This window comes from Myxocyprinus asiaticus, chromosome 9, assembly GCF_019703515.2.
Source record: "Myxocyprinus asiaticus isolate MX2 ecotype Aquarium Trade chromosome 9, UBuf_Myxa_2, whole genome shotgun sequence".
Classification (NCBI taxonomy): Eukaryota; Metazoa; Chordata; class Actinopteri; order Cypriniformes; family Catostomidae; genus Myxocyprinus; species Myxocyprinus asiaticus.
Genome location: NC_059352.1, coordinates 10,150,198 through 10,173,855, shown reverse-complemented (window position 1 = coordinate 10,173,855; position 23,658 = coordinate 10,150,198). Strand labels below are relative to the sequence as shown.

At 35.4% G+C, this 23,658-nt stretch overlaps 1 protein-coding gene across 6 annotated transcripts in view; it reads right to left on the bottom strand.

Annotated features, from left to right (window-relative positions):
• The window catches only part of LOC127445927 (metabotropic glutamate receptor 4-like), a 295,001-nt gene that overhangs the window by 83,523 nt on the left and 187,820 nt on the right, over positions 1-23,658 (bottom strand). For all 6 annotated transcript variants that reach the window (XM_051706434.1, XM_051706436.1, XM_051706437.1 and 3 more), the window contains exons 4-6: positions 12,851-12,986; positions 10,518-10,672; positions 7,607-7,747 (exon numbers count right to left, since the gene is read on the bottom strand). In XM_051706434.1, the coding sequence (XP_051562394.1) occupies positions 7,607-7,747; positions 10,518-10,672; positions 12,851-12,986 (432 nt within the window). The remainder of the gene's footprint in view (positions 1-7,606; positions 7,748-10,517; positions 10,673-12,850; positions 12,987-23,658) is intronic.

Below are 23,658 nucleotides of genomic sequence, written 5' to 3'. Positions count from 1 at the left end.
AGATATCCAGTCTTTTAATCCATCAATAACCACAGGGTTTTTGTGAGGGCTGTGAAATCGCGGCATTGATGTAGCTTTCTGCAACCTCTGCCTGCTGGATCTTCTATAAGCATGAGGGTCAACAGTCTCTACATTGGAGCATTGCATTCTCTCTGATGCATATGCAATACTGTGCATTACTGAACTCATGGTAATATTATGTATTATTTGAATTCCCACCATTATATTTAAAATAATTAATGCTTTTTTGAATGCAAACACACACAGTTCAATGAGTGCATTTACATTCAGGGTTGTGCGTCATTCTGAACTGAATAGACAATGCCCTTTTAATTTCAAATTCAATTCTAAAATTTCAATTGAATTTAAACTAAGATAATAAAAAGGATTCAGAATTGTAATTCAAATTTGAATTTACGAAAGTAGAATAAACATGGATAAAATTCAAAGAGGTTCATATAACTGCTGTGTTGTTTTTAATGATACATTAAATGTATTACCCATAAACATGTCCACAAACATCAGATGAAATTCACCCTTTAGAATATTTTAATGATATATTCAATATTTTGTATACATTATAAAATAAGTTATTTAAATAATTAACTGGTAACACTTTACAGTAAGGTTATAGTTTTTACATTGTTAGTTCATTTGAAATATTAACTAATGAAAAATACTGTTATATAATTTACAAATACTGTTTAATGTTAATTTGTACATTTACTAATTAGTGCTGATAGTCGATTCAAATTTTAATCACAATCATTTGCATGATTTTTCATAGTTAATCACAGATTTTGAAAGTGCTGTAATTTTACTATATATACTTAAGTATATATATTATTTTCCTGTCAACTTATTAAACAATATGTAACAATGTTTTATTAACATTTTCCAAGCAAAGCCTTCCACAGTATAAAGATAGAAATGCACTAAAATGTCACCAATTCTAGTAACATTAAACGTTTCACCAAGTCAAAGTACAGAGGCACAAACCCATATATGCAATGTATGAAATGTGTTCAGTGCATAGGGGTGCCATATTTGGGGAGGTGCCGGCCGCATGCCAAAGAGGTGCAATTTTCTCTTTCTCTTGACGTCAGAACATTTACACAGTCACACAATGCATAAAGTTGACAGACAAAATTGTGATAAAGGTGAAAATCAGGGAAACAAGCAAAAATCTAAGTGTGTCGATCAGGATTTGATTTAACCATTTACTGTATGACTGTTCTGCAAGAAAAGAGCAAAGGTGTTATACATGACCTTAGATTCTGTCGGTTTATAAAACATCATCAATGTAACAATGTGCACATAAACACACTAAGTATGTAATACCTCGCACAGCTTATGTAAAAAAGACTTTCAGCTAATCAAATGCATGAAAAGCCAGTGATGTCATAGAATCGGCTTTGATTCATACCCCAAATGTGCTTCACAGATCTTCCATCACATTAGTCATTATTGAAAATGTCAGCAGGAATTTGGGCAAATCTGTGGGTGCCTGTTGACTCATGCATTAGCATTGTCCCTCTGAGGCTATATTTACACTGTAGTCTGTCTGGATGACTATAGAAAAACAGCTCCATACTGTGCCAATGGCAAAGTTTAAAACAAGCTCAAAATTTTCTCAGAAACAGGCCGAGCACTGTTCTTGAATGGTCAACAATTTTTTTCACAACATAACTTCTTCGCATGCAAATACTTACACTGCAGAAAAAAATTATATTACTCAGGATTTTTGTCCTGTTTTCCAGTAAAAATATCTAAACATCGTTAAAACAAGATACACTGACTTGACCACATTGCACCTGTTTTAGCTCATTTTTACTGGCTGCCCTTTAAATACAAGATAGATTTAAATGTTCTATGAATGGTTTATAAAGCATTGAATGACTTTGCACCTTCATACATTTCTGGCTGTCTGAAATATTGTTATATAACACATAAGAGAACAGGTGAAGCAGACAGGCTCAAAGCATCCACATTTTAAAAAGCATTTATATATATATATATATATATATATATATATATATATATATCAGGGGTGTATAGTAACTAATTACAAATACTCACGTTACTGTAAGTAGTTTTCCTCAGGAATTGTACTTTTTTAAGTAGTTTAAAAATGGCATACTTTCACTTGAGTACATTTTAAGTGCTGTAACTGTACTTTTACTGCACTATTTTCCCAGCGTCTGTGTTCGCTACTTCCCTGACCTGATTTTATTGTTATCCATCAACTGATTGGTTACAGAGAGTCTCATGACTCCCATCAAATCACTCCAGTCACAATTAATCACACAAAAACTTGAACGGCAGCTGTATAGATTGGGCTCCAACTCTTATGGATGTGGAGGATGCCTCAAGCACAGTTCAACACCTGAACATCCACGGCCGCACCTGAAAGGGATTTTCGGTTAAGGTCATTTGCTTGATCTTGTCATGTAAGTTTAGCTTGCTCAAGCCAGATGTCATAATTAATCCTGCCTCTAATTTGAAGAAACATATTGAGGTAAATTTCATACTTCTGCTAATGAGATTCTGTGTGTGTATAACGTAGACTGTAATTTAGCTGTCATTGAGATTATTGGGTTGCTGTGAGAGATTAATGCAATGTTATCATTAGGGCTGGGCGATAAAACGATCTTGATGTTTATTGGAATAAAAGAGAGATGTCCTCGATATCGATGATAAACTTTTGAGTATTTTCTATACTTAGTCTATGTTCTACATCTAGACCAGGGGTGTTCATAACATCAATCATGATAGCAAGAGCACCACTGGTTGGTTGATCTAGATAAAATATAAAAGACTGACTTTTTTATTTCCTGGTGTCTGTATCTGCGCTGTTTGATTGACAGACGGCAAATGTTTGTGCACTTTACATGCGCCTAAATGGTTAAATACACTTCATAAATTCGCCAATGCCCATCTTGTTGAGGCATTAATATAAACGACTGCGTTTACGTCTAAAGTGAACGTAAACAGTCGGACAAAAAGCGTATTTGTATCAAAATGTCAGACTTGAAGTGTAACCGAAAAGATCACTGTCTAGTAAGTCATTAAAAGGTTAATAATCAAACAACAATAACAAGAAAACGAGAAAACCACTCACTGCTTTTGGCTGAATAACTTTAGTAGCTTTAAAAGTATTAATGTAATAGAATCAAACAGTTGCATTGTTAATAATATATATATATATATATATATATATATATATATATATATATAATTTTTTTTATTTTTTTTTTATATTGTTCTTTTTTTTAATAATACCGACCCCTGATGTAGAGTGTGTGTTATTTGGTATAATAAATTACCAGGAAAGTAGAGATGATAAAATATTTTATAATTATGCTTAGCCTTTATAAAGATAAAAAGTGTCAACCCTTGTAGAGCAATACATCAGGCAGAATATTCCATTAGTCACAAATACACTTCAGAAAATTGTGCATCATGCATTAGAATGAGAACACAACTATTTCTGGGCTTAAAAGATACAAGAACTAAATCAGTGCGGAACATTGTATCTCAAAAGGAGTTAAATGTGGCCCTCCATGTACTACTTAAAGGAAAAATTCACCCAAAAATTTTAATCTTATCATTTACTCACCCTCATGCCATCCCAGATGTGTATGACTTTCTTTCTTCAGAAGAACACTAAGATTTTTAGAAGAATATTTCAGCTCTGTAGGTCCATACAATGCAAGTGAATGGGTGCCAAAAGTGTGATGCTCCAAAAAGCACATAAAGGCAGCATAAAAGTAATCCATAAAACTCCAGTGGTTTAATCCATGACTTCAGAAGTGATATGATAGGTGTGGGTGATAAAACGATCAATATTCAAGTCATTTTTCTAGAAATTCTTTTCTCTTCCCAGTCGGTGGCTATATGCATGAAGAATGTGAATCACCAAAAGCACAAGAACAATGTGAAATTTAAAGTGGAGACTGACTGGGCAGGGAGGAGAATTAATAGTAAAAAAGGAATTAAATATTGATCTGTTTCTCACCCAACCTATTATATTGCTTCTGAAGACATGGATTTAACCACTGGAGGCACATGGATTAGACTACTTTTATGCTGACTTATGTGATTTGTGGAGCTTCAAAATTTTGGCACCGATTCACTTGTATGGACGCATTGTATGGACCAAAAGAGCTGAGATATTCTTCTAAAAATCTTAATTTGTGTTCTGCAGAAGAAAGAAAGTCATGCACATCCGGGATGGCATGAGTGTGAGTAAATGATGAGAGAATTTTCATCTTTGGGTGAATTATTCCTTTAAAGCCCGATGTGGCTCTTGTACCAAACAACTTTTCCCATGCCTGCTCTACCTCCTCTATTGTGCGGGGCATGACGTGCCAAGTGATCCTGCTTTTTGTTTTTCAGCATTTTTTGCATTCCTTGCATTGTTTTGAACATGTTTTATGCACAACAATAACTCGCTCTGTCGTCATTAAGGGAAATTTAGACCCTACACATAAACTGATTTCAATGTAATTGTTTCATACATTATGATTTAAAATGGTGATCAGTGTATTGAAAATAACTTTTTCATCTTTTAATTTCTGTAATCATGTCGCCCTTTTATTTTTTTGGAATCAGATTCATGTAGTGTTTATCATAGATAAGTGATGTATTTTAAAAGTTGGCAGTCAAAAACACCTATAAAATACCTATATTTTTTTATTCTTTCTGGCAAAAAGCCATAAAAGGAAATATAAATTATAGTATGTGTGCTACATTTTGAAATTGCAGCATACAGTGTTCATTATAATGGGGCATCGTTTTAGCAACTCAGTACTCAATACTCACTACTCATGAGTACTTGTAAAGCTACTCTTTTACTCTTACTTGAGTAGTTTTTAGGACAGGTACTTTTACTCACACTAATTTTTTTGGGAAGTAACAGTACTTCTACTTGAGTATGATTTTTCTGTACTCTTTCCACCACTGATATATATACAGACATACATATATATATTCATTGATTTGTACAGTGTATATGAACGTTTGGGTAAATGTTTATATGTAATGTAATGTAATATAATTTTTTATTTTTATATATATTATATAATTCCTTACATTTATATAGCGCTTTTCTAGGCACTCAAAGCGCTTTACATAGTATGGGAGGAATCTCCTCAACCACCACCAGTGTGCAGCATCCACCTGGATGATGTGACGGCAGCCATAGTGCACCAGTACACTCACCACACAGTGGAGAGGATGGTGGATATATTATATGTAGTTTTTTAAATAATTGTATTTATTTTAATGCAGTCACAGTCACATCGTTGATTTTTTTTTTTAATTATTTCTAATATGTGAAGCACTGTGAGCTACACTTGATGAATGAAACATGCTATACAAGAAGTGGTCGACCAATATGGGTTTTTCAATGGTCGATGCTGATACAATATGTAGAGAGCAGGATGGCCGATGGTCGATATAAATTCTGATAAACATAATACAATTGAACACCAGGAAATCAGATCTACAAAAAAGTTCTAGAGTGAAACAAATGCTTATTTTATGCAATATTTTCTCAAATTTGCATATACTTGAAAAGAAAAAAACCTTGAAAACAAAGTGTTGACTATCCATTGACAAATGTACTGGTAGATTTTGGAACTGACACAAGGGAAATTTAACACATATTAAATGGCCATGCGAAGACGGTTATCGGCCGATGCAGGTAATCGCAAAATAGCCAAATATCGGCCGATTAATCAGCCTGCCAGATATCTATTACTATATCCAAGTAAAATGTATTATTATTATTATCTTGAAAACAAAAATTACCTAAGATATTAAGTCTTAAGAGAAATATATAATTTTTTTTTTTTTTTTTTTTTCAAAGGGAAAACGAGCTCATTTGTCTCACTCCAGAGACAAATGAAAACAAGACTTAATATCTAAAGTTATTTTGCTTTTCAAATAAAATTATCTTGTTATAAGGATGTTTATCTGTTTTTTCTGGAAAAACAAGACAAAAGTACTGGGGCAAAAAAATATATTTTTGCAGTGTACACTGCACTTGTTTGGAAGGGACCAGAAAAAAAAAAAAACTCCATGGCCAGTCATAACATGCAAGCTAAAACTTCATGGAGAATTCATGCAGGTTTTGCCTGCTAATATCCGTTAGCAGTTATTACAGCACAGCAAACACTCTGACCCAGGAGACTGACTCTATGATAGCTCTAGACTCCACAGCGAACACCAAAGGTTTAGCGAGCCGCATTCACAGTGGCCTATGGTTCTGAATCACTGCTTTCAGACAAATATTACATCCTCCCTTGGAGACGAAGCTGTTAAAGGATGCAACCCAGTTAAGACTGCATTGTATTTCAATGTGTGGTTGTTCTCATAAACTAATAGAGCCGTGTAAAGAGTCTAGCACCATTTTCATTTCCCAGGTAGCATTGTAAATATGCTACAACATGCATGGCAAATGCCGAAATGTTTCTTACATGAATAATCAAGCCTGATGTCAGCATATGCATAATTTTGCTTGTGCACATTGGGAAATCTCGCACCTCTTATTTTCGCATCTCAGCCCCAGGGTACATGCAGAAAAAAGCATGTATGAAATGTTCTTGAGCAAAACTATCGTAAAAGAAAAATAACGAATTTGCTAAGAGGCATATTGTGCATCTCCTTCATATACACACACACAAAGAAGAAAACACCCTGCCATATTTTTTCATGAAGTGAATTGTAGCACTAGCACTTAATCACCATTGGCTATTCAAGAATTTCTGTGCAGTAACAATGATTAATTTTCTTGTGGGCACAGCAATTAGCATAAAGGAAAAGTGATTTATTATGTTGTGGTTGAGCGATGGATTTGGTTTCAGGCTGAATACTTCTCACAGTATGGTAAAGGCCAGCCACTGACAAGGATTATGCATGAGACATTCTAAAATTGACATTTAGTGAACTCCGACGTTACAAAATGCCCCATTGCCGTAGTCGCATATAATCTAACTTCCGCCATCTGCGTGAGGTCATCACGCTAATATACAGTATAATATAAACTGAGAGGTAAATATTCTGCCCTGTTTACTGGTGCAGTGCGGTAAGCACTGTAATGCTTGGTGGGCTACATGCTGAGAATTAGACTCGCTACTGTAGCCACCCTCGAGATCCTAACCCGCGCTGATTGGATAAAACCTGAAATGTGTTGCTAGGATTTTACATTTCTCTGCAGCCAAATGGCCAGACAATGACCAGGGATGAACTCATTGCTGACAGGTCCACCACCAGCGGTTATTCTCCCAGTAGAAGGTCCGAATCAATTAAAGTTCATCATATCTTCTCCAATAGGCTGGACTGAATTAATTCTGTGTGGTTGGTTACTGCCTGGATGATGTTGCTGTGCAACAGAAAAGATCAGATGTACAACAGCTTTGCTTTGGTATGAATAATAAGACCCTGGTGTAAACAAAGGTCCGCTTCTAGGCGATCTAAGAACAGCAGGCCAAGTCTTTTTTTTTTTTTTTTTCAATAGATTTGGCATCTCGCTTTTCACACGTTTTTTTAATGGAGCTCTGTGAAATGGAGTGTTGCCAGAGGGAGAGGATGGAAACCTTACTTGTGCATTTTTTAAGGCCAGATCCCTTCTTCAAGGCATGGCGACTGAGCTTGCAGTTGAAATTGTTCTCCCAGAACTCTGCGAACCAGATATTCCTCCGGTTGTTCTCGAGCGTTCGACTGGTGAAGTAGCGATCAAAGCCTAGGGTAGATTGATGAGATCCATGTTACTTCAATGTGCTCTGTCAGAGTCAAAGCTCTCAGCCAATGAACTTCATAGGGAAATCATTCTTGCCTCACAGTTAAAGGTGAATGAATGTGCAATTGTTCTATTTTGCTTTAAAGGAAGAAGCAAATATCATTCCCTACTGTATGCAGTTATTTTTACTGTGAAACACACACACATTCATTTGCAGTAAATCTTCACATTGCAATTTCCAGTAAAACTATCCATAAAACATATTAAACATAAAAAATATTCTTAAAAGAAGATACATTTACTATACATATATATATATTTCCCCTATTTTAACCCTTGTGTTGTATTTGTTTGTGCTAACACCTTTTTGTGTTCCCGGTCAAAAATGACCTGCCCACTAAGATTGTTAATAAATCTCTCATACTGCATATACAGTATTATCCCAATATATTGCATTAGATCTTTTTGTCAACTTCTTTTTTAATAATTATGACAGGTTGTGTACTTATTTTTTGAACATATATATATACCTGTATATAGATAGATAGATAGAAGGATTCATTTAACTGAGCTTATATCGGGCTAGTGGGAGGCACTCCCTGCTGAAAATAAATAAATAAACAAATGTAATAAATTAACCACTTGCTTGATCTAATAATAATAATAATAATAATAATGCTTTTTAATTTGCTGACAAATTAGAATTGTTTTGTTCTCATAATTTGCTAATTTGTTATCACAATTATATTCATAGTATAAACATTTAAAAAATGAGATGGCTATGTGTTACATATCTTTGGAAAAGTCTCAATAATTAAAATGCAATGAGCATATTTGTTTCACTCAGAGACCAAAGTTTTGGAGTATTAGTGTATGAAATACCCACTGACACACATAAATATAATAAACAGGAGTGTCTTTTTGTCACGTTTTTCTTTATTACTTCCTGAAACATACATATAACATAGACAATGACATATCAAAACTTACAGCAGACTATCCTGATTCAAACGAGCCCAAACAAAACATAATATGATAAGCAGATTTTGAAACATTCCTCAACGAGCACAAAATACGTTGCGTGTGTACGCGTGCACATGTCCAACGACTTCCCACATATGTGCTCATCTAAAATATTGGGATGCTCCTGAACATTTAAAATGTCTGTATTTTGTAGTTTAACCCAGTAATTTCCAGTGGCTGATCACTTTAGACTGGGAACACCACAGGTGTAACAAAGTGAAATAAAACCAATAAAATTGTATGAAAATTATCTAAAAAAAAAAAAAGAAGTGTGTTCAGATGCCCTGTGTGAACAAAGTCATGTTATTTTATTCCAACTGGATGAAATAACAGTTTTTAGAAAAAAGTTAATCGGTCAGTTTTGACCGAAACACAATATAAGGGTTACACATATTTAGATATTATTCACAACAAAACAATAAAAAAAAAATTTAAATCCAGCGATAAAAGTTGTCTATACAACATATGCTCTATATTCCAGTTCCTCTAAAGCCAATAGATAGTTTTCACTGAGCATGTTTACATGCATGATCTTACACCGATTATGCTTAATAAGCTGACAATGTGTGCAGTCATGTAAATGCAATAAACCCCATTCCTTTATCGGTTTAAATGCCATTAACGGCTTATGAATAACCCGACTTATGCTGATTTCGTGTACCATGTAAACACCTTACCCGGTGTTCTTACCAGTTCATCCAATGTGCGCACGTGTTGAGTGCATACCACTTCGTGGTTTAACGTCAAAAGTAGAGAATAAAACGATTATCTCAAATGTCATGTAAATGTGAATTTCTTGCCTTATATTTTTAAATAAGCTGATTTTAGAGAGTAATCAGCGTCTTGGTGTGCATGTAAATGGGCTCATAATAATGGCTTTAAATGGTTTTCCTTTATTGGGGTAAGGTCATAAATGGTTTAAGCATAAACCAATCCACACAGGTGGATTTCTTTGCCAATTACCCCTATTTTGCGTTGCATGTAAACACCTTTATCGGCATTCTTAGCATTTTATCTATTGTGTGCAAAAGTTGTGCACATGCCTGTTTATGTTTTGACGTCAAAAACAGAGAACAACCAGATGATTTCCATTCTTATGGAAATGTGGTTTTTTTTTTGGGGTTCTCAGATTTTTTTGAATAAGATGATTTTTGATAATATCAGCGTATTGGTGTCTGTTTAAACCCTCAGTGACAAACAGTCCACAATTTCTCTATTCATCAATATGGCACCAGACATCATGTTTGACGTGTGTGAACCAATGCGTTTGATGTTGTTATTCACGTCCAGCCTTATGTGATTTGTTGAAAGGAGACAATTTTTTCAAATATTCGATTTAAGCTACATCAAAGGAAAATATTTTCAGTAAATAACAACTTATATTTCAGTTGGATCATCCCACAAAGCTATCACATGACTTGGAATATAGCACATGACTCATATGGACTACTATCATGGTGTTTTTTTTTTTTTTTTCTTTTTTTTTAAGCTTGACAGACATTGTCACTATGAACTGTCTTTATATGGAAAAGGCTGCATGTAGATTAATCAAAATCCTCTTTTTAAAAAAAAAAAAAAAAAAAAATCATTTTGGGGTGAACTATTCCCTTAATACTATGCATGCATCCATATCTCACTTGATTATTAAATGCATCTAATATGCATTCATAAAACAAAGCACTAACTCTGGTTCATAACTGGTCTCTAATGGATGAAAACCATCACTGACAAGTATCAATTTGTCACTTGCCTCTGATGGACTGTCGTTTAGGTAGGATGGTGACAGCTCCCTCTGCCATCTCCTCTTGGTGAAGAACAGGCGATATCTTCGAGCCCCAGCTATCTGACCCCACCCACAGGAAATGACCCGTCTGATTGGCCTTCTTCGCTGCTTGCAGTAGCCGCCTATAAACAGATAAGTGGCACTTTAAATAAAGAGATCTTAACTCTTGAATATTCTCTTGTTCTCAGGCTCTGAGTCAAATCAACTCTAATTTCTTGTTTGCAATTATTGTCTAGCGCTTTGGTGCCTCTCCGTTTACAGTAACTGCAAATCAATTTTATTGAAGGTCAGTATTGATGTTTGTTGAGCACTGAAATTTCTGTGCATTCTCTATCTGGCATGATAGCAATTGATGTCAAAATTAGTCACACACAACTGACAGCAAAAGCATTTCCGCACGATAACAATGGCTCAATAAGGTATGTTTAAGACTCGGCACACAAAATATTTTCTTTCTTCTAAACAGACACAGAATTGTGTCTTCACATTCAGTCTATATTCATGGGCTCTAGAATCCATTTTCTGGGCTTATATGTCAGGAGAATATCAATACTTTTAATAACTCAGCCCATATAGAATCTGCCGATCCTATTTATATTTTTCTGCACTAATTTTGGAGGGGAACTTTGCGTAATTCTGCGGAATGGATATAAACATGGTAAAATGCATCAAAAGGAAATAACTACACTCTTATTGGTAGTTGTACACATCATTAAATTAGCCAAGTATTTAATAAACGAACATGCAGAATTTTTTTAATTCGTTTTATGAATAATGAGTGTACCAGTTCTGCAGAAATATTCTTAATTGGTACACGTTATAATTTATTTACCTATATTAAAGTGAACATGACATAGCATTTGCAGCCCATTTTACTTCCATAATGTGACATATTTGAGAATTATCATTTTATGAGAAAATGAATATTTAATGAGAAATAAAATGTAGGGCGGGACTTGATTTTATCCCCAGGAATTGGTTGGACTGTGAAAAGTGGGTGTTCCATACCTGAAGGGAGACAGACCTGAATGGGAGTTTGCAGTTCATTATGAAGGATAGCAGCACTCCTGAAAGACTGCCGACAACCACTTTTTAGAAGACTTTTTGACTGACACATAAAGGGCAAATTTACCTTCCAGAGCATCCCAGTGGTTTTGGGATACCTTTTATACATTTACCACCATTAAATTACTGAATTAATTGTTGGCAAGATTTCAGAAAGGCTGCATTACCTACATCAGTAGCTTAAAATAATGTCTAAATAACAACCAATAACGTGGCCTTGTTGACATCATCTAAAGAGCAAAACTGTTTTAGAGGCGGAGCATGTTACTATATATACAGTATATATATATATATATATATATATATATATATACATAGATAGATAGATACACACACACACACACATTTTATTTAATTTATTTTTTTGGAGTAACATGCACTGATAAATTCTGCATAATGAGACAACTCATTTAATAAAGAAAGTAAACTGGTCAATTCTGATTTCAAGTTGACTTTAAGCTTTTAGAAAAGTTAGAAGATAAGTGGTATTATTATTTAATTCAGTCATTTAGAGTATAATTATTAGCAAAATTATCAGAAATAATTTCACACACTTTCTCAATTACAGATGCATAGATGAGAGCACAGATATATCAATCATTACAAACTCGAGGACAGTGTCTGAGAAACAATAATTAGAAAATAATGATTAAACAGTCATCCTGAGTGCTCTGCAAGCAACAAATTGAAAAAGTTTGACCATAATTATTCCTTCAAATTAAAATGATTATTATTCATTGGATGTCTAATAACACATCTTAGTGAAGGCTTTTGTCAATTATCCATGAGAACAGCTGGGTTCTAATAGTTCTGATTAGGTACTCCAGGTGCGTTTTATACATTCCCATGGGGGAAAATTAAATGTGCCATAGTAGAGGTCAGGTGAATGAGTTTTTCACTTCCCTATAAAGTCCTTATTGTGTTTTTCAGATTTTATTTTAGAATAGAACAATTCATACACAAATGTAATTTGTGCTTAGGCATGGTAAGGTTAAAGAAAAATAGTAATAGTAATAATAAATAGAAAGAAAAATATAATTTAAAATGGTTTGAAATTAATCAAAAGGAAAATACATACGGGTCAAGATATGTAAAAAAAAAAAAAACATTGATAGCAGAAGTGATTTATTTTCTGCCCGATCCCAGTAAAATAATTATTATAAAAAGAAATTACAATATAGAACCACAGTTCTTCAAGATGCTTATTTAATTTAAAACCAACAGAAGCAACTTACCTTATATCATCCTCATTTGCAAAAATAATAACAACTCTTGCATTTGGATTTTCTCCCAGCCTCTGAATAATCTTATCAAATTCTCCAGGTTTTGGCTCACGGGGGATCTTCACCGACTGTGAGATACAAACACTCCCTGTGAAACAAAGAGTAGTACTATTACTAGCCGAAAATAAAATAATCACATGTTGAAAAGGCTTACATTAAAGGAATCGTCACATATTTGTTTATCACACAAATCAATTGTTCAGCTTCAGAAGACTTGGAATATAGTGCACAAGTCGTATCAACTACTTTTAATGTTGTTTTATGGTGTTATTGTGTTCATTTTGGAGCTTGACAGCCCTGGGTCACCATTCACAAAAAGATGTGTGAAGATTCTTCAAATTCCTCTATTGGTGTTATACAGAAGAAAATTGGTCTAGATCTGGCCAAGAATACAAATACTTGAGGTCTTAAGACCCTGACCAAGACTAGACCTCTCAAGGTCTCAACCAAGACCAAGATCTGTTGGCCCAAGAACTAGACTTTATTGCAGAATTCAAACACTGACCGATTTTGTACAGTGGTCAAGTAACCGTTCAGAGAATTCTTGAAAATTCTCTTTAATGGTAAAGATAATGTGGTTGATCTAATTATCAGCTTTAGTTCATTAGAATTAGACTGCGGTATTGTCTGAGACCATAAACCGAGACCCAAATCCAGACCAAGACCTTTTGAATTAATGAGATCCATGTTTGTGGTCTCAAGACCACGACCTCAAAGATCAAGACTTGAAATCAAGACTGTAAACCCTAAATGGTCTGTCAGTCTTACCTGAAAACAAGGAAGCTACTGTATTGTTTTGTAGTGCATTCAAAATTCACCATCACTACATAAATCCAACAAAGTCTCATGACAACTTGTTATAGTTTGTACGAGATGTTAAAAATCGTAAGATATCGTACGACTTGGCCCATACAAAAAAATTACTTATTCCCAGACTAACTATTCAACAAACAGATTTTCAAATCGATACAATACAGGCATAACATTTTAGCTTTCCTCCTATCCAACACTTTATTTTAAGAAAGGAATTGTCTGTGAACAAACTTTGCTATTCATGCATTCCATATTTTTTTATGCAATACAAATGATTAATGTTTGTCAATAACCTCTAATACACTTCTCTCATGTTCTTCCAAACCTTATGTTTTCTTTCCTCTGTGATACACAAAAGTTATATTCCTGTGGGTAAGGGATACCTTGGGATACCTTGGGTAAGGGATACCTTCAGTAAGTAACTGAATATTTGCAAATAAATTATTGAATGCACATCATGAGTTGTCTTTTTAAGAGAACAGTTCAATGGTTAAGGCTTCTATTCTAGTTGGAGAGGCCTTAAGGGAACAATCTGGCATTTCTACAGAGAATTCGTGCTCTGTTGAAAACGTAATTGTTTAGTCTGGGAACCCCAATGTGTTAAATCTTTGCTCTACTGGGTCCTTAAATTGTATCAGTTTCTCATTGTGTTTTGCAATCATGTACGCTGTTGTGTATGTTTAACGAAAGTGCTGTTTTTGCTGCAATCTTTTGTCAAGGAAAGTCTCATCTTCACAATCTCCATACCTATGTAACTGTCTTCATTTGCCAAATACCTTGAATTAACATCTTGTCTTATCAGCAAATAGTCATATGCAGATTAATTGCAAAAAACAACAACAAAAAAAGCATCATAATAAGCTCATTAATCTTCTCGCAGTCGCCTATATTTTCAGAGAAACCCAGAGCCCTTGCAAACTTCACACAAACTGGTAGTTACCTTGCCTTAGAGAGGGCGTTTTTCAAGAGTTTGACCTGTCCTCGCTGAGAGAGGACCAACTGATTTGCATCAAAGGCGTTAATTAGACAGAAAAGAGAGCCCCCAAAGATGCCATATGGAGAGGCTTGCGAACGGCAGGAGTCTTCCAGTCAATTGCAGCCCTCTGCTGTGTGCATATGCTACTTTGAGTCAGGAGATACTCTAAATGACTGAACGCCTCAAGGTAGAACTCGACATGCTGAATGAGAGTAACTGAATGAGACAAGCATTCATGGAGACAAAGTCACACAGTGATGTAAATGTAAGCTATTGTAGATTTCATGTAAGACTTAACATAGGTGGATTAATGTTAATATTCTATTTCTCTTGTTTTTCCGAACTCTCTTTAAGGTAAGTTGGGTCACTTGGAGGCCATCTAGGTAATGCCCCCAGGCAGCTATTTTCTGCATTCAGAAAGTATTCAGACCGCTTTATTTGTATTTTTTTCTTCTTCACATTGTGTTATGTTGCAGCCTTATGCTAAAATGCTTTAAATTATTAATATTTTTTCACATCAATCTACACTCCATACCCCATAATGACTAAGCAACAACCAGATTTTTTATAACTTTGCAAATTTATTAAGGAAAAAGAAAAACTGAAATATCACATTGACATAAATATTCAGAACTTTTGCTATGACACTTGAAATTAAGCTCAGGTTCATCCCATTTCTCTGGATCATCTTTGAGATGTTTCTACACTTTGATTGGAGTCCGCTTGTGGAAAATTCAATTGATTTTACATGATTTGGAAAGGCACGCACCTATCTATATAAGGTCTCACAGCTGAAAATGCATGTCAGAGCAAAAACAAAGCCATGAGGTAAAATGAGCTCAGAGACAGGATTGTGTCGAGGCACAGATCTGGGGAAGGCTAAAAATATTTTTTTGGCTGAATTGAAGGTTTCCAAGAGCACAGTGGCCTCCATAATTCTTAAAAGGAAGAAGTTTGTTACAACCAGGACTCTTCCTAGAGCTGGCCGCCCAGCCAAACTGAGCAATTGGGGGAGAAGGGCCTTGGTAAGAGAGGTGACCAAGAACCTGATGGTCACTCTGGCTGAGCTCCAGATATCATGTGTGGAGATGGGAGAAACTTGCAGAAGGACAACCATCACTGCAACTCTCCACCGATCTGGGCTTTATGGCAGAGTGGCCAGACGGAAGCCTCTGCTCAGTGCAAGACATGCAAAAAAGCACTTAAAGGACTCTCAGACTGTGAGAAACAAGATTCTCTAGTCTGATGTAACAAATATTTATCTGTTTGGCCTCAGTTCCAAGAGTCATGTCTGGGGGAAACCTGAAGCTGAATACCATCCCAATGGTGAAGCATGGTGGTAGTGGTAGCATCATGCTGTGGGGGATTTTTTTCAGCGGCAGGAACTGGGGACTGGTCAGGGTTGAAGGAAAGCTGAATGCAGCAAAATACAGAGATATCCTTAATGAAAACCTGGTCCAGAGCGCTCAGGACCTCAGACTGGGCCGATCCTTCACCTTCCAACAGGACATTGACTCTAAGCACACAGCCAAGACAATGCAAGAGTAGCTTAGAGACAACTTTGTGAATGTCACTGAGTGGCCCAGCCAGAGCCCAGATTTGAACCCAATCGAACATCTCTGGAGAGACCTGAAAATGGCTGTCCACTGACGGTCCCAATCCAACCTGACAGAGCTTGAGAGGATCTGCAGAGAATAATGGCAGAAAATCCCCAAATCAAGGTGTGCAAACCTTGTCGCATCATACCCAAAAAGACTTGTGGCTGTAATCGCTGCCAAAGGTGCTTCAACTAAGTACTGAGTTAAGGGTCTGAATACTTATGTCAATGTGATATTTCAGTTTATATATATATATATATATATATATATATATATATATATATATAAATTTACAAAGTTATAAAAAAGGGGGGTATGGAGTGTAGATTGATGTGAATTCTTTTTTAATTTAAAGCATTTTAGCATAAGGCTGCAACATAACAAAAGGTGAAGAAAAAAATAAAGGGGTCTGAATACTTTCTGAATGCACTGTATGTAAGTAAAAGGCATACAGTATTAGCACAGCTCCTATCTACATGCATGAGGAAAGACCTAAATCTTCAAAACTGTTTGCCAAGATTATGCTTCAATAGCATTCGTCAAATCAGCTATAAAATCTGACAACACTGGTATAATAAATTTAGCTTCTTTAGGTCAAATGTACTAGAATGTTCTACCTTGTCTCATAGAAACATGTTACTATACATATCTTTTTGCAAAATTATTTTTACATGACTTGTAAGTATCATGGCAATTTCCTAGTGAAATAAGCATTAGAGGTGCTAAAACAACAGTGACTTGTATTTCCTTTCACATAAATCACAAATAAAACGGCAGACTATCAGTTCATTAATATTTAATTTTTGCCCTGTTACTCACACAATGCTATCTTATGACATCATATACACTTTTGCAATACCACATGAAATGTAAGGCGATACATTTTAACGTTTTCAATACATAACCAACTACATTTACAACATTGTTCAAGCATGATCAAATTGCAGAGTAGCTCAGCTGATAGAGTGTTTCACTTGTGATGCAAAGGACCAGGAGTTCTGACAGCTGAAGTGAAAGTGTCATAGAAGCACCACAAAATGACAAGGGGGTTTTAGCAACTGCGTTTTTTTTAAGGCACATTTGCTTTTTATGACACTTGGTTAGGTTTAGGTGTAAGGTTTAGGGTAGGGAGGTAGGCTGTGCTAGAACATTAACATTAAAATTAACCCCATCTGTTTTGGAGAAAATGTAACTTTCTTTTAGCATCACTCAATGGACTTTTCTCCTCGTAACTGCCATGGTACGTGCAAGGAGCCACGTAATATTGTAATATTTTTGTTTTTATCAGATCAGGCTGAAACAAACTCAACATTTGAACAAACATCATATTAAGTGTTACAATATCTCCTTTTACATTCATTATAGCATACAACCATACCACTCTTACTATTTCTAGTACATACATGTACTGTAGATATTGCAGAAAGAATAAGATTAATATGGCAGTATGCTATTCTAAACGTAGCCTCCCATTAATTTTCCTATGAGTGATCCATTCAACCAAACTATTCAGGCAAAACTTGCACAGTTCCAGTGGCTTGTTGGAAAAGCTGGTCATATTTGGTTCTAATCAAATACAATGAACAGCAGGAGGTGTTATCTGGGAACAGATGGGAGAACTGATACTGTTATACAGTCTTTGTATGGGTATGTCAGTTTTCTATTTCAACACTTTTTTTTAATCAACATCCTAAACAGGCTGAAAGTACATATGTACATATATTAATGCATGTTACAATATTAATGTAAATTGTCTAAAAACTTCTACATGGGAAAGCAAACTGAGTTTATCAAAGCATTTAATGGGGTCTTAAAGAAATATGTCAGAAATAAAAGAGAGATTAACATAGAAAAAAAAGGACAGTCACTTTTTTCTCAGCCTAATGTTTTGAGAAGTCTCTAATAATAGTAATGGCATGTACAGAGTCAAGCCCTGAGTCAAAGTGACAGGTTGTCAGAACTTCATCCTCTGATTTGTGGCAGAGTCAATTATCCTTTCCAGACACGTAGTGAGAAAAGCTAGAGAAGATACTAACAAAGTATCATATGTTTTTGTCTGGCTGTCTTCAGTAACACTTAAAGAGTGTATTTCAAGTCATTGCCCTCAAAAGAATTTCTAAGCAAAGTTTCCTTACCCTTCATTTTCACTTGAGAAAAGAAGCGGATGCATTATTCTAGACATTTCGAAAGTAGCACACAATGAAAAAAAGTTGTTTGTGTTCTTTCCTGCAGCAGAAGCTGAAGCTTAGGATTTGAGACTTCATGGCTTTTTCTGGGTTTGCTGTGTTTGATTTAAAAGGGAGACAGCATTGCATTTTCACGAGTGACTGGATGTCTGTCATGTTCTCTTCAAGAACTCCCACAGACTTTAACATGATAAAGAACCATAACAATTTAGAGAGTCAACTAAACTGAAACTATAAAAGTGTACTACAATACAAATAAAAATAGCTGCAAGCAGAAATTATTGGGGCCAAGCCCAAAGGACAGCATGCATCCCACACTAAGCATAACCCAATGAAAGCACAGAGTACATATGACTTTACATTGTAAACCACGACAATTTACAAGCTGGGCTCGAAAGGGTACTCTTTTGATTTCCAGTACAGCGAGCCTACTACTGCACCACACTGGTACTGGTAAGTTTGATGGGTGCTAAAGAGACATACTGAGCTGAGAGTCAGCACACATAATTGTTGCTGAGATGCTTCAGTTATTCATGCAGGTTTTAAATGAAAAAAACAAAAAAAAAAACATGAAAATTTCTCTCAATTTTCTGATGACTTTGGATAAGGTAGCAATGATTCATAAAAGGTTTTGTTAAAATTGACTAAGGATTTTGACCACTATGTGGCGCTGTCTCCAAACTGCTGAGGTACCCTCAGGACATGATGTCGAAGATACATACCAGTTTTTGTTTAAATCCAAAAAAGAATTCAAAAGATTAATTACTTTATATTAAAATTCAAAATGGTGAAGGGACAATATTGCTGAATTGACCCAAGAAAACCTCATGTTTTTAGGAAAAACTAGAAAGAAAAAAAAAGACATTTTTGACGTATCTTGACCCATAGGTGGCTCTGTCACCAAACTTGCCCTGTACCCTGATGGCCCTAATGAAGCATACCAAGTTTTATTTTGATAGGACAAAATGTTGCCGAGATTTGCCTGACTTCCTGTTTTAGGTCAACATCATTAAATATGTAACAGTACACTAATTGGTAATGCTTGCACAACTAAAAAACATTGATAACTTTTGTACTGCTCACTTTGAAGATCATCTGAGACAAAGTTGCAGACAATTGGACAAAATTTGTAGGAGAAGATGCAAAAATACGATTAACGTCACAATCCAAGATGGCGGCCACTGTAAGAGGCGAAGTTTTAATGTAATGGGACCATTGCAATCACCATGAGGAGTAATCAAAGGAAAAATTTATTTAGTTTTTAGGCAAAACTTCAAAGGTTATGCACAAAAAAAAAAAAAGTCATTTTTTTAACTGGTCGTGGTGCTAAAGAGTTTTTCCTAGAGACCCCAAATTTGGTGTGTGGGCTATTCATACCTACCCCTATCAGTGTGTCAGATGTCACACTTTTCCAACATACGGTTCCAAGGGCTGCCATAGACTCCAATTGCGGAAGAATAATATTAATAATCTGAAAACTAACAAACATTATAGGAGCAACACCCATGAGTTAAAGAGTAAATTATACTTTTTGTTTTGGTATTTTCATATCAATGCTGGATGGTCTGATTATGTTAACTTTTGAAAGAAAGTTTGAAAGAAAAAAGAAAAACAACTAAAACTGTAAATGTGTGCTAAAATCGAAATTAAATTAAATTAGAATTAAAGAGAAAATTTTGTTTTTGTATTTTGTATCATATAATTATAATTTGCGATTTAATGTCTCCAAAGCAAGATTTCTGACTGTTTATTTCATCAAAAGTATGAAAAACAAACAAACAACAGAAAAAAAATAAAATTATAAATTGACAGGAAAGGGGTGTACATCTAAAACAACCAATTACAGTTTGTTTACTGTATAGTATGTGATGTTTGGGGGCATGTACTGTAAATGAAATTGACACACCACAATAATAAACCAGCATGCAGTTAAAGAAAATGGTGCAGCTGTCTCAATGAAACAATGCAAAGACGACACAGTCTCGTTTATTTGATCCAAACTGCCTTAAACTTTTGTACTCTTGTATTAAATTTGTTTGTATGTGGAGTATAGTGCAGATTCTGGATAAATGGCTGGTTATAATGCTCGTCTCCATGATTTGATCATCATTTGATGGTGCAATTTATAATAAGCCTAATTTACAAAGAAATTAAGTCTGATTGCACTGAAATTAGAGCCTCATTTACTTGATCCAAGCTGCCTCAAACAAAAATGGAGTGGAGTATGGTGCCGTTTCTGATAAAGAGTAGTATGTGACATCATAGGTGGATGGAACAATTTGTGATGTGTAAAACAACTGAGATTAGATGAAAATAGACATTTAAAAAAATACAAATGAAATAAAAACTGTTTATGCCCCATTTTAGGGATAGTTCAGCCAAAAATATGAATGGTGACTATTGTGAATTTTATTTTTGGAGTGAACTAAACTGAAAATGAAAACCAAAATCCTAAATGTAGTACAAAAAAAATAAAAAAATTTCAACACTTGAAAAAACTTCAGCCTAAATCTCATGTGCTATACGTAATAATTTACATGTTCATCCAGTGATTATGAAGGTTATAATTGTTGATCCATTATTACCAAGCCTTAGGTAACCCACCACATGACTATCCTCCTACTTGATTAGATTTACTAGGGCCTCAGAGGTTTCTATTTGGATCTCCACATGGAATCAATTACAGCAGGCAAATCTTATTTATCAAATATTGGAGATTTATGTATGCTGAGAGCCACGTAGGCTGTTTACTTTGTTATTGTGGCATGCTGTGGCTGAAGATTGCTCATCACTCAGTGGTGGCCCAAGTCAACTCCACGGTACCACTGGGCAACCATTTTCCATGGTGATGTATGCTAGTGCCAGTCACCTTTCAAAACTCTTCAAATCTATTCCTTCATTTCAAAATTCAACCCTTCAAGGTCTCTCGGCTGCAGACGCATTATAAATTTGGCCCATTACTGGAACCCAGAAGATATGAACAATATTGAATGAGGTTCAGCTTGCAGGAGAGTCAACAAAGAGAACTGGTGCAGTGTGTTTGCTTCAATGTCTCCGATGCTCTTTTTGCAGTACTTATCGTACACATACTTGTTCATTTGATTACCATGAACCTGCTGCGGTATTAGATAACACACACAGGGAGGAATTCACCAGGAATGAATTGCGCCTGTTGAGAGCGCTTTTTTGCACATGCTGTCTATGTTGTTTTAGCACCCATATTTCTAAAGTAATTACATAAAAAGGCGCAACCATTATGCGCTGAACACCATTTGCATGCTGCAATTCTTATTTTACGGATCGGTTCTGAATGTTAGGTTTTATAAGATGCAGCAGACTACCACAGTCTAGCATACTACACTCACTTAGCACTTTATTAGGAACACCTGTACACCTACTTATTCATGTGATTATCTAATCAGCCAATCATGTGGCAACAGTGCAATGCACAAAATCATGCAGATACAGGTCAGAAGCTTCAGTTAATGTTCACATCAACCATCAGAATTGAGAAAAAATTTGATCTCAGTGATTTCGACTGTGGCATGATTGATGGTGCCAGAGGGGCTGATTTGATTATTTTTGTAACTGCAGAACTTCTGGGATTTTCACACACAACAGTCCCTAAAGTTTACTCAGAATGGTAAAAAAAACATCAAGTGAGCAGCCGTTCTAAGGACAGAAATGCCTTGTTGATCAGAGAGCTCAACGGAGAATGGACAAACTGGTTTTGTGCTGACAGAAAGGCTACAGTAACTCAGATAACCTCTCTGTACAATTGTAGTGAGCAGAATAGCATATCAGAATGCACAACACATCGAAACTTGAGGCGGAAGGGCTACAACAGAAGAAGACCATGTCGGGTACTTTATTAGGACCATTGTGTTCCTAATAAAGTGTTCAGTGAGTGTATACGTACAGCAGCACTTCACCACGGCAATCCAGGCACCTGAATTGGCTCTTTAAAATGACGAAAGTGCACTGGACTATGTCACGTGTCTGGATATAGTCGGTGTGATCATTAATTGTTGAATAACTGTTTCCATGATCAATATAAAATGTACCGTACAAAAACATCTCTTTTTAATAAAATCATGTTTACCACCAGCTTTCCGTGGGTGGTAATAGCGCATTAATTCCACCACGTGAATAGTGCTGAGTTTTGTGAATAAATCATAATCTAATGTATATTAAGCCTAATTTTGAAAGGAGGCTTGTTTGCACTGAAAATAATGACAATGATTTAATTCAAAGACTCCTGATGCAGTGCTATTTCAGCGCAGTTAGAACTAGGTTAAACTAGATTGCAGGTGGTTTACGAATAAGATGCTGGTTTTTGTGCTAATTTACTGTACCGCATGCAAATGTGGTGCAAATTTTTAGCCCCTCAGTTACCCACTTTAAAAGTATATATGTGATGTTGATACAGGGTTAAGATGTCATAAAACCATCCTTTGAAACCAGCATGAAAGAGAAAAGAGAAAACAGTGAGGCATTTCACAAACACAGTGTTTTTCTATCCCTGAAGGCAGAACTGAATTGAATCATGTGTTGGTCAGGGCAGGACCAAATAAATATTCTGTCAGTGTCAGGGGAACCGCCGGGCCTAGAATTAAAGAGCATTGTATCTTACACTCTGTAGGTAGAGTCTTTAGGGACTGACAATTATAAGAATTATATAATAATGATACCAGAATGATATCATAAGACTATCAAACACCACATACTGACTGCTATTCGTGTCAATGATTTAAATTGTGGTAAAGGTTGGGATATGGTCAGCGTAATCAAACATCCATAACCTGCTGACCTTCAACATGGCAAAAAGTCTAGATAAGTCTCCCTCCCTATTCTGTTCTAAATTCTGTGCTGAAACCAGCTACAAATATCTGAAAGATGTGTCCACTTTCTCTGTTGTGGTATCAGGGTTTATTTATTCTTACATCATATCAAATAGGGGAGACTGGGGCTAGTTGTCACACTTTTTACTCCAGTGAATATTTCTGTAGGTAGGTTTATTTTTGAAAGTCAATTTATGTATAGACACATACTTTGAAGTACTGGCTACAAAAAAAGCAATGAATATTTCCAGGAAATGCCCAGGAAAAAAGATACAGAACACATTGACTTTTTGTGACAACAGTCCAAGTAGTGAGGCATGTTGTAACAATGTGAACCTGCCATTAA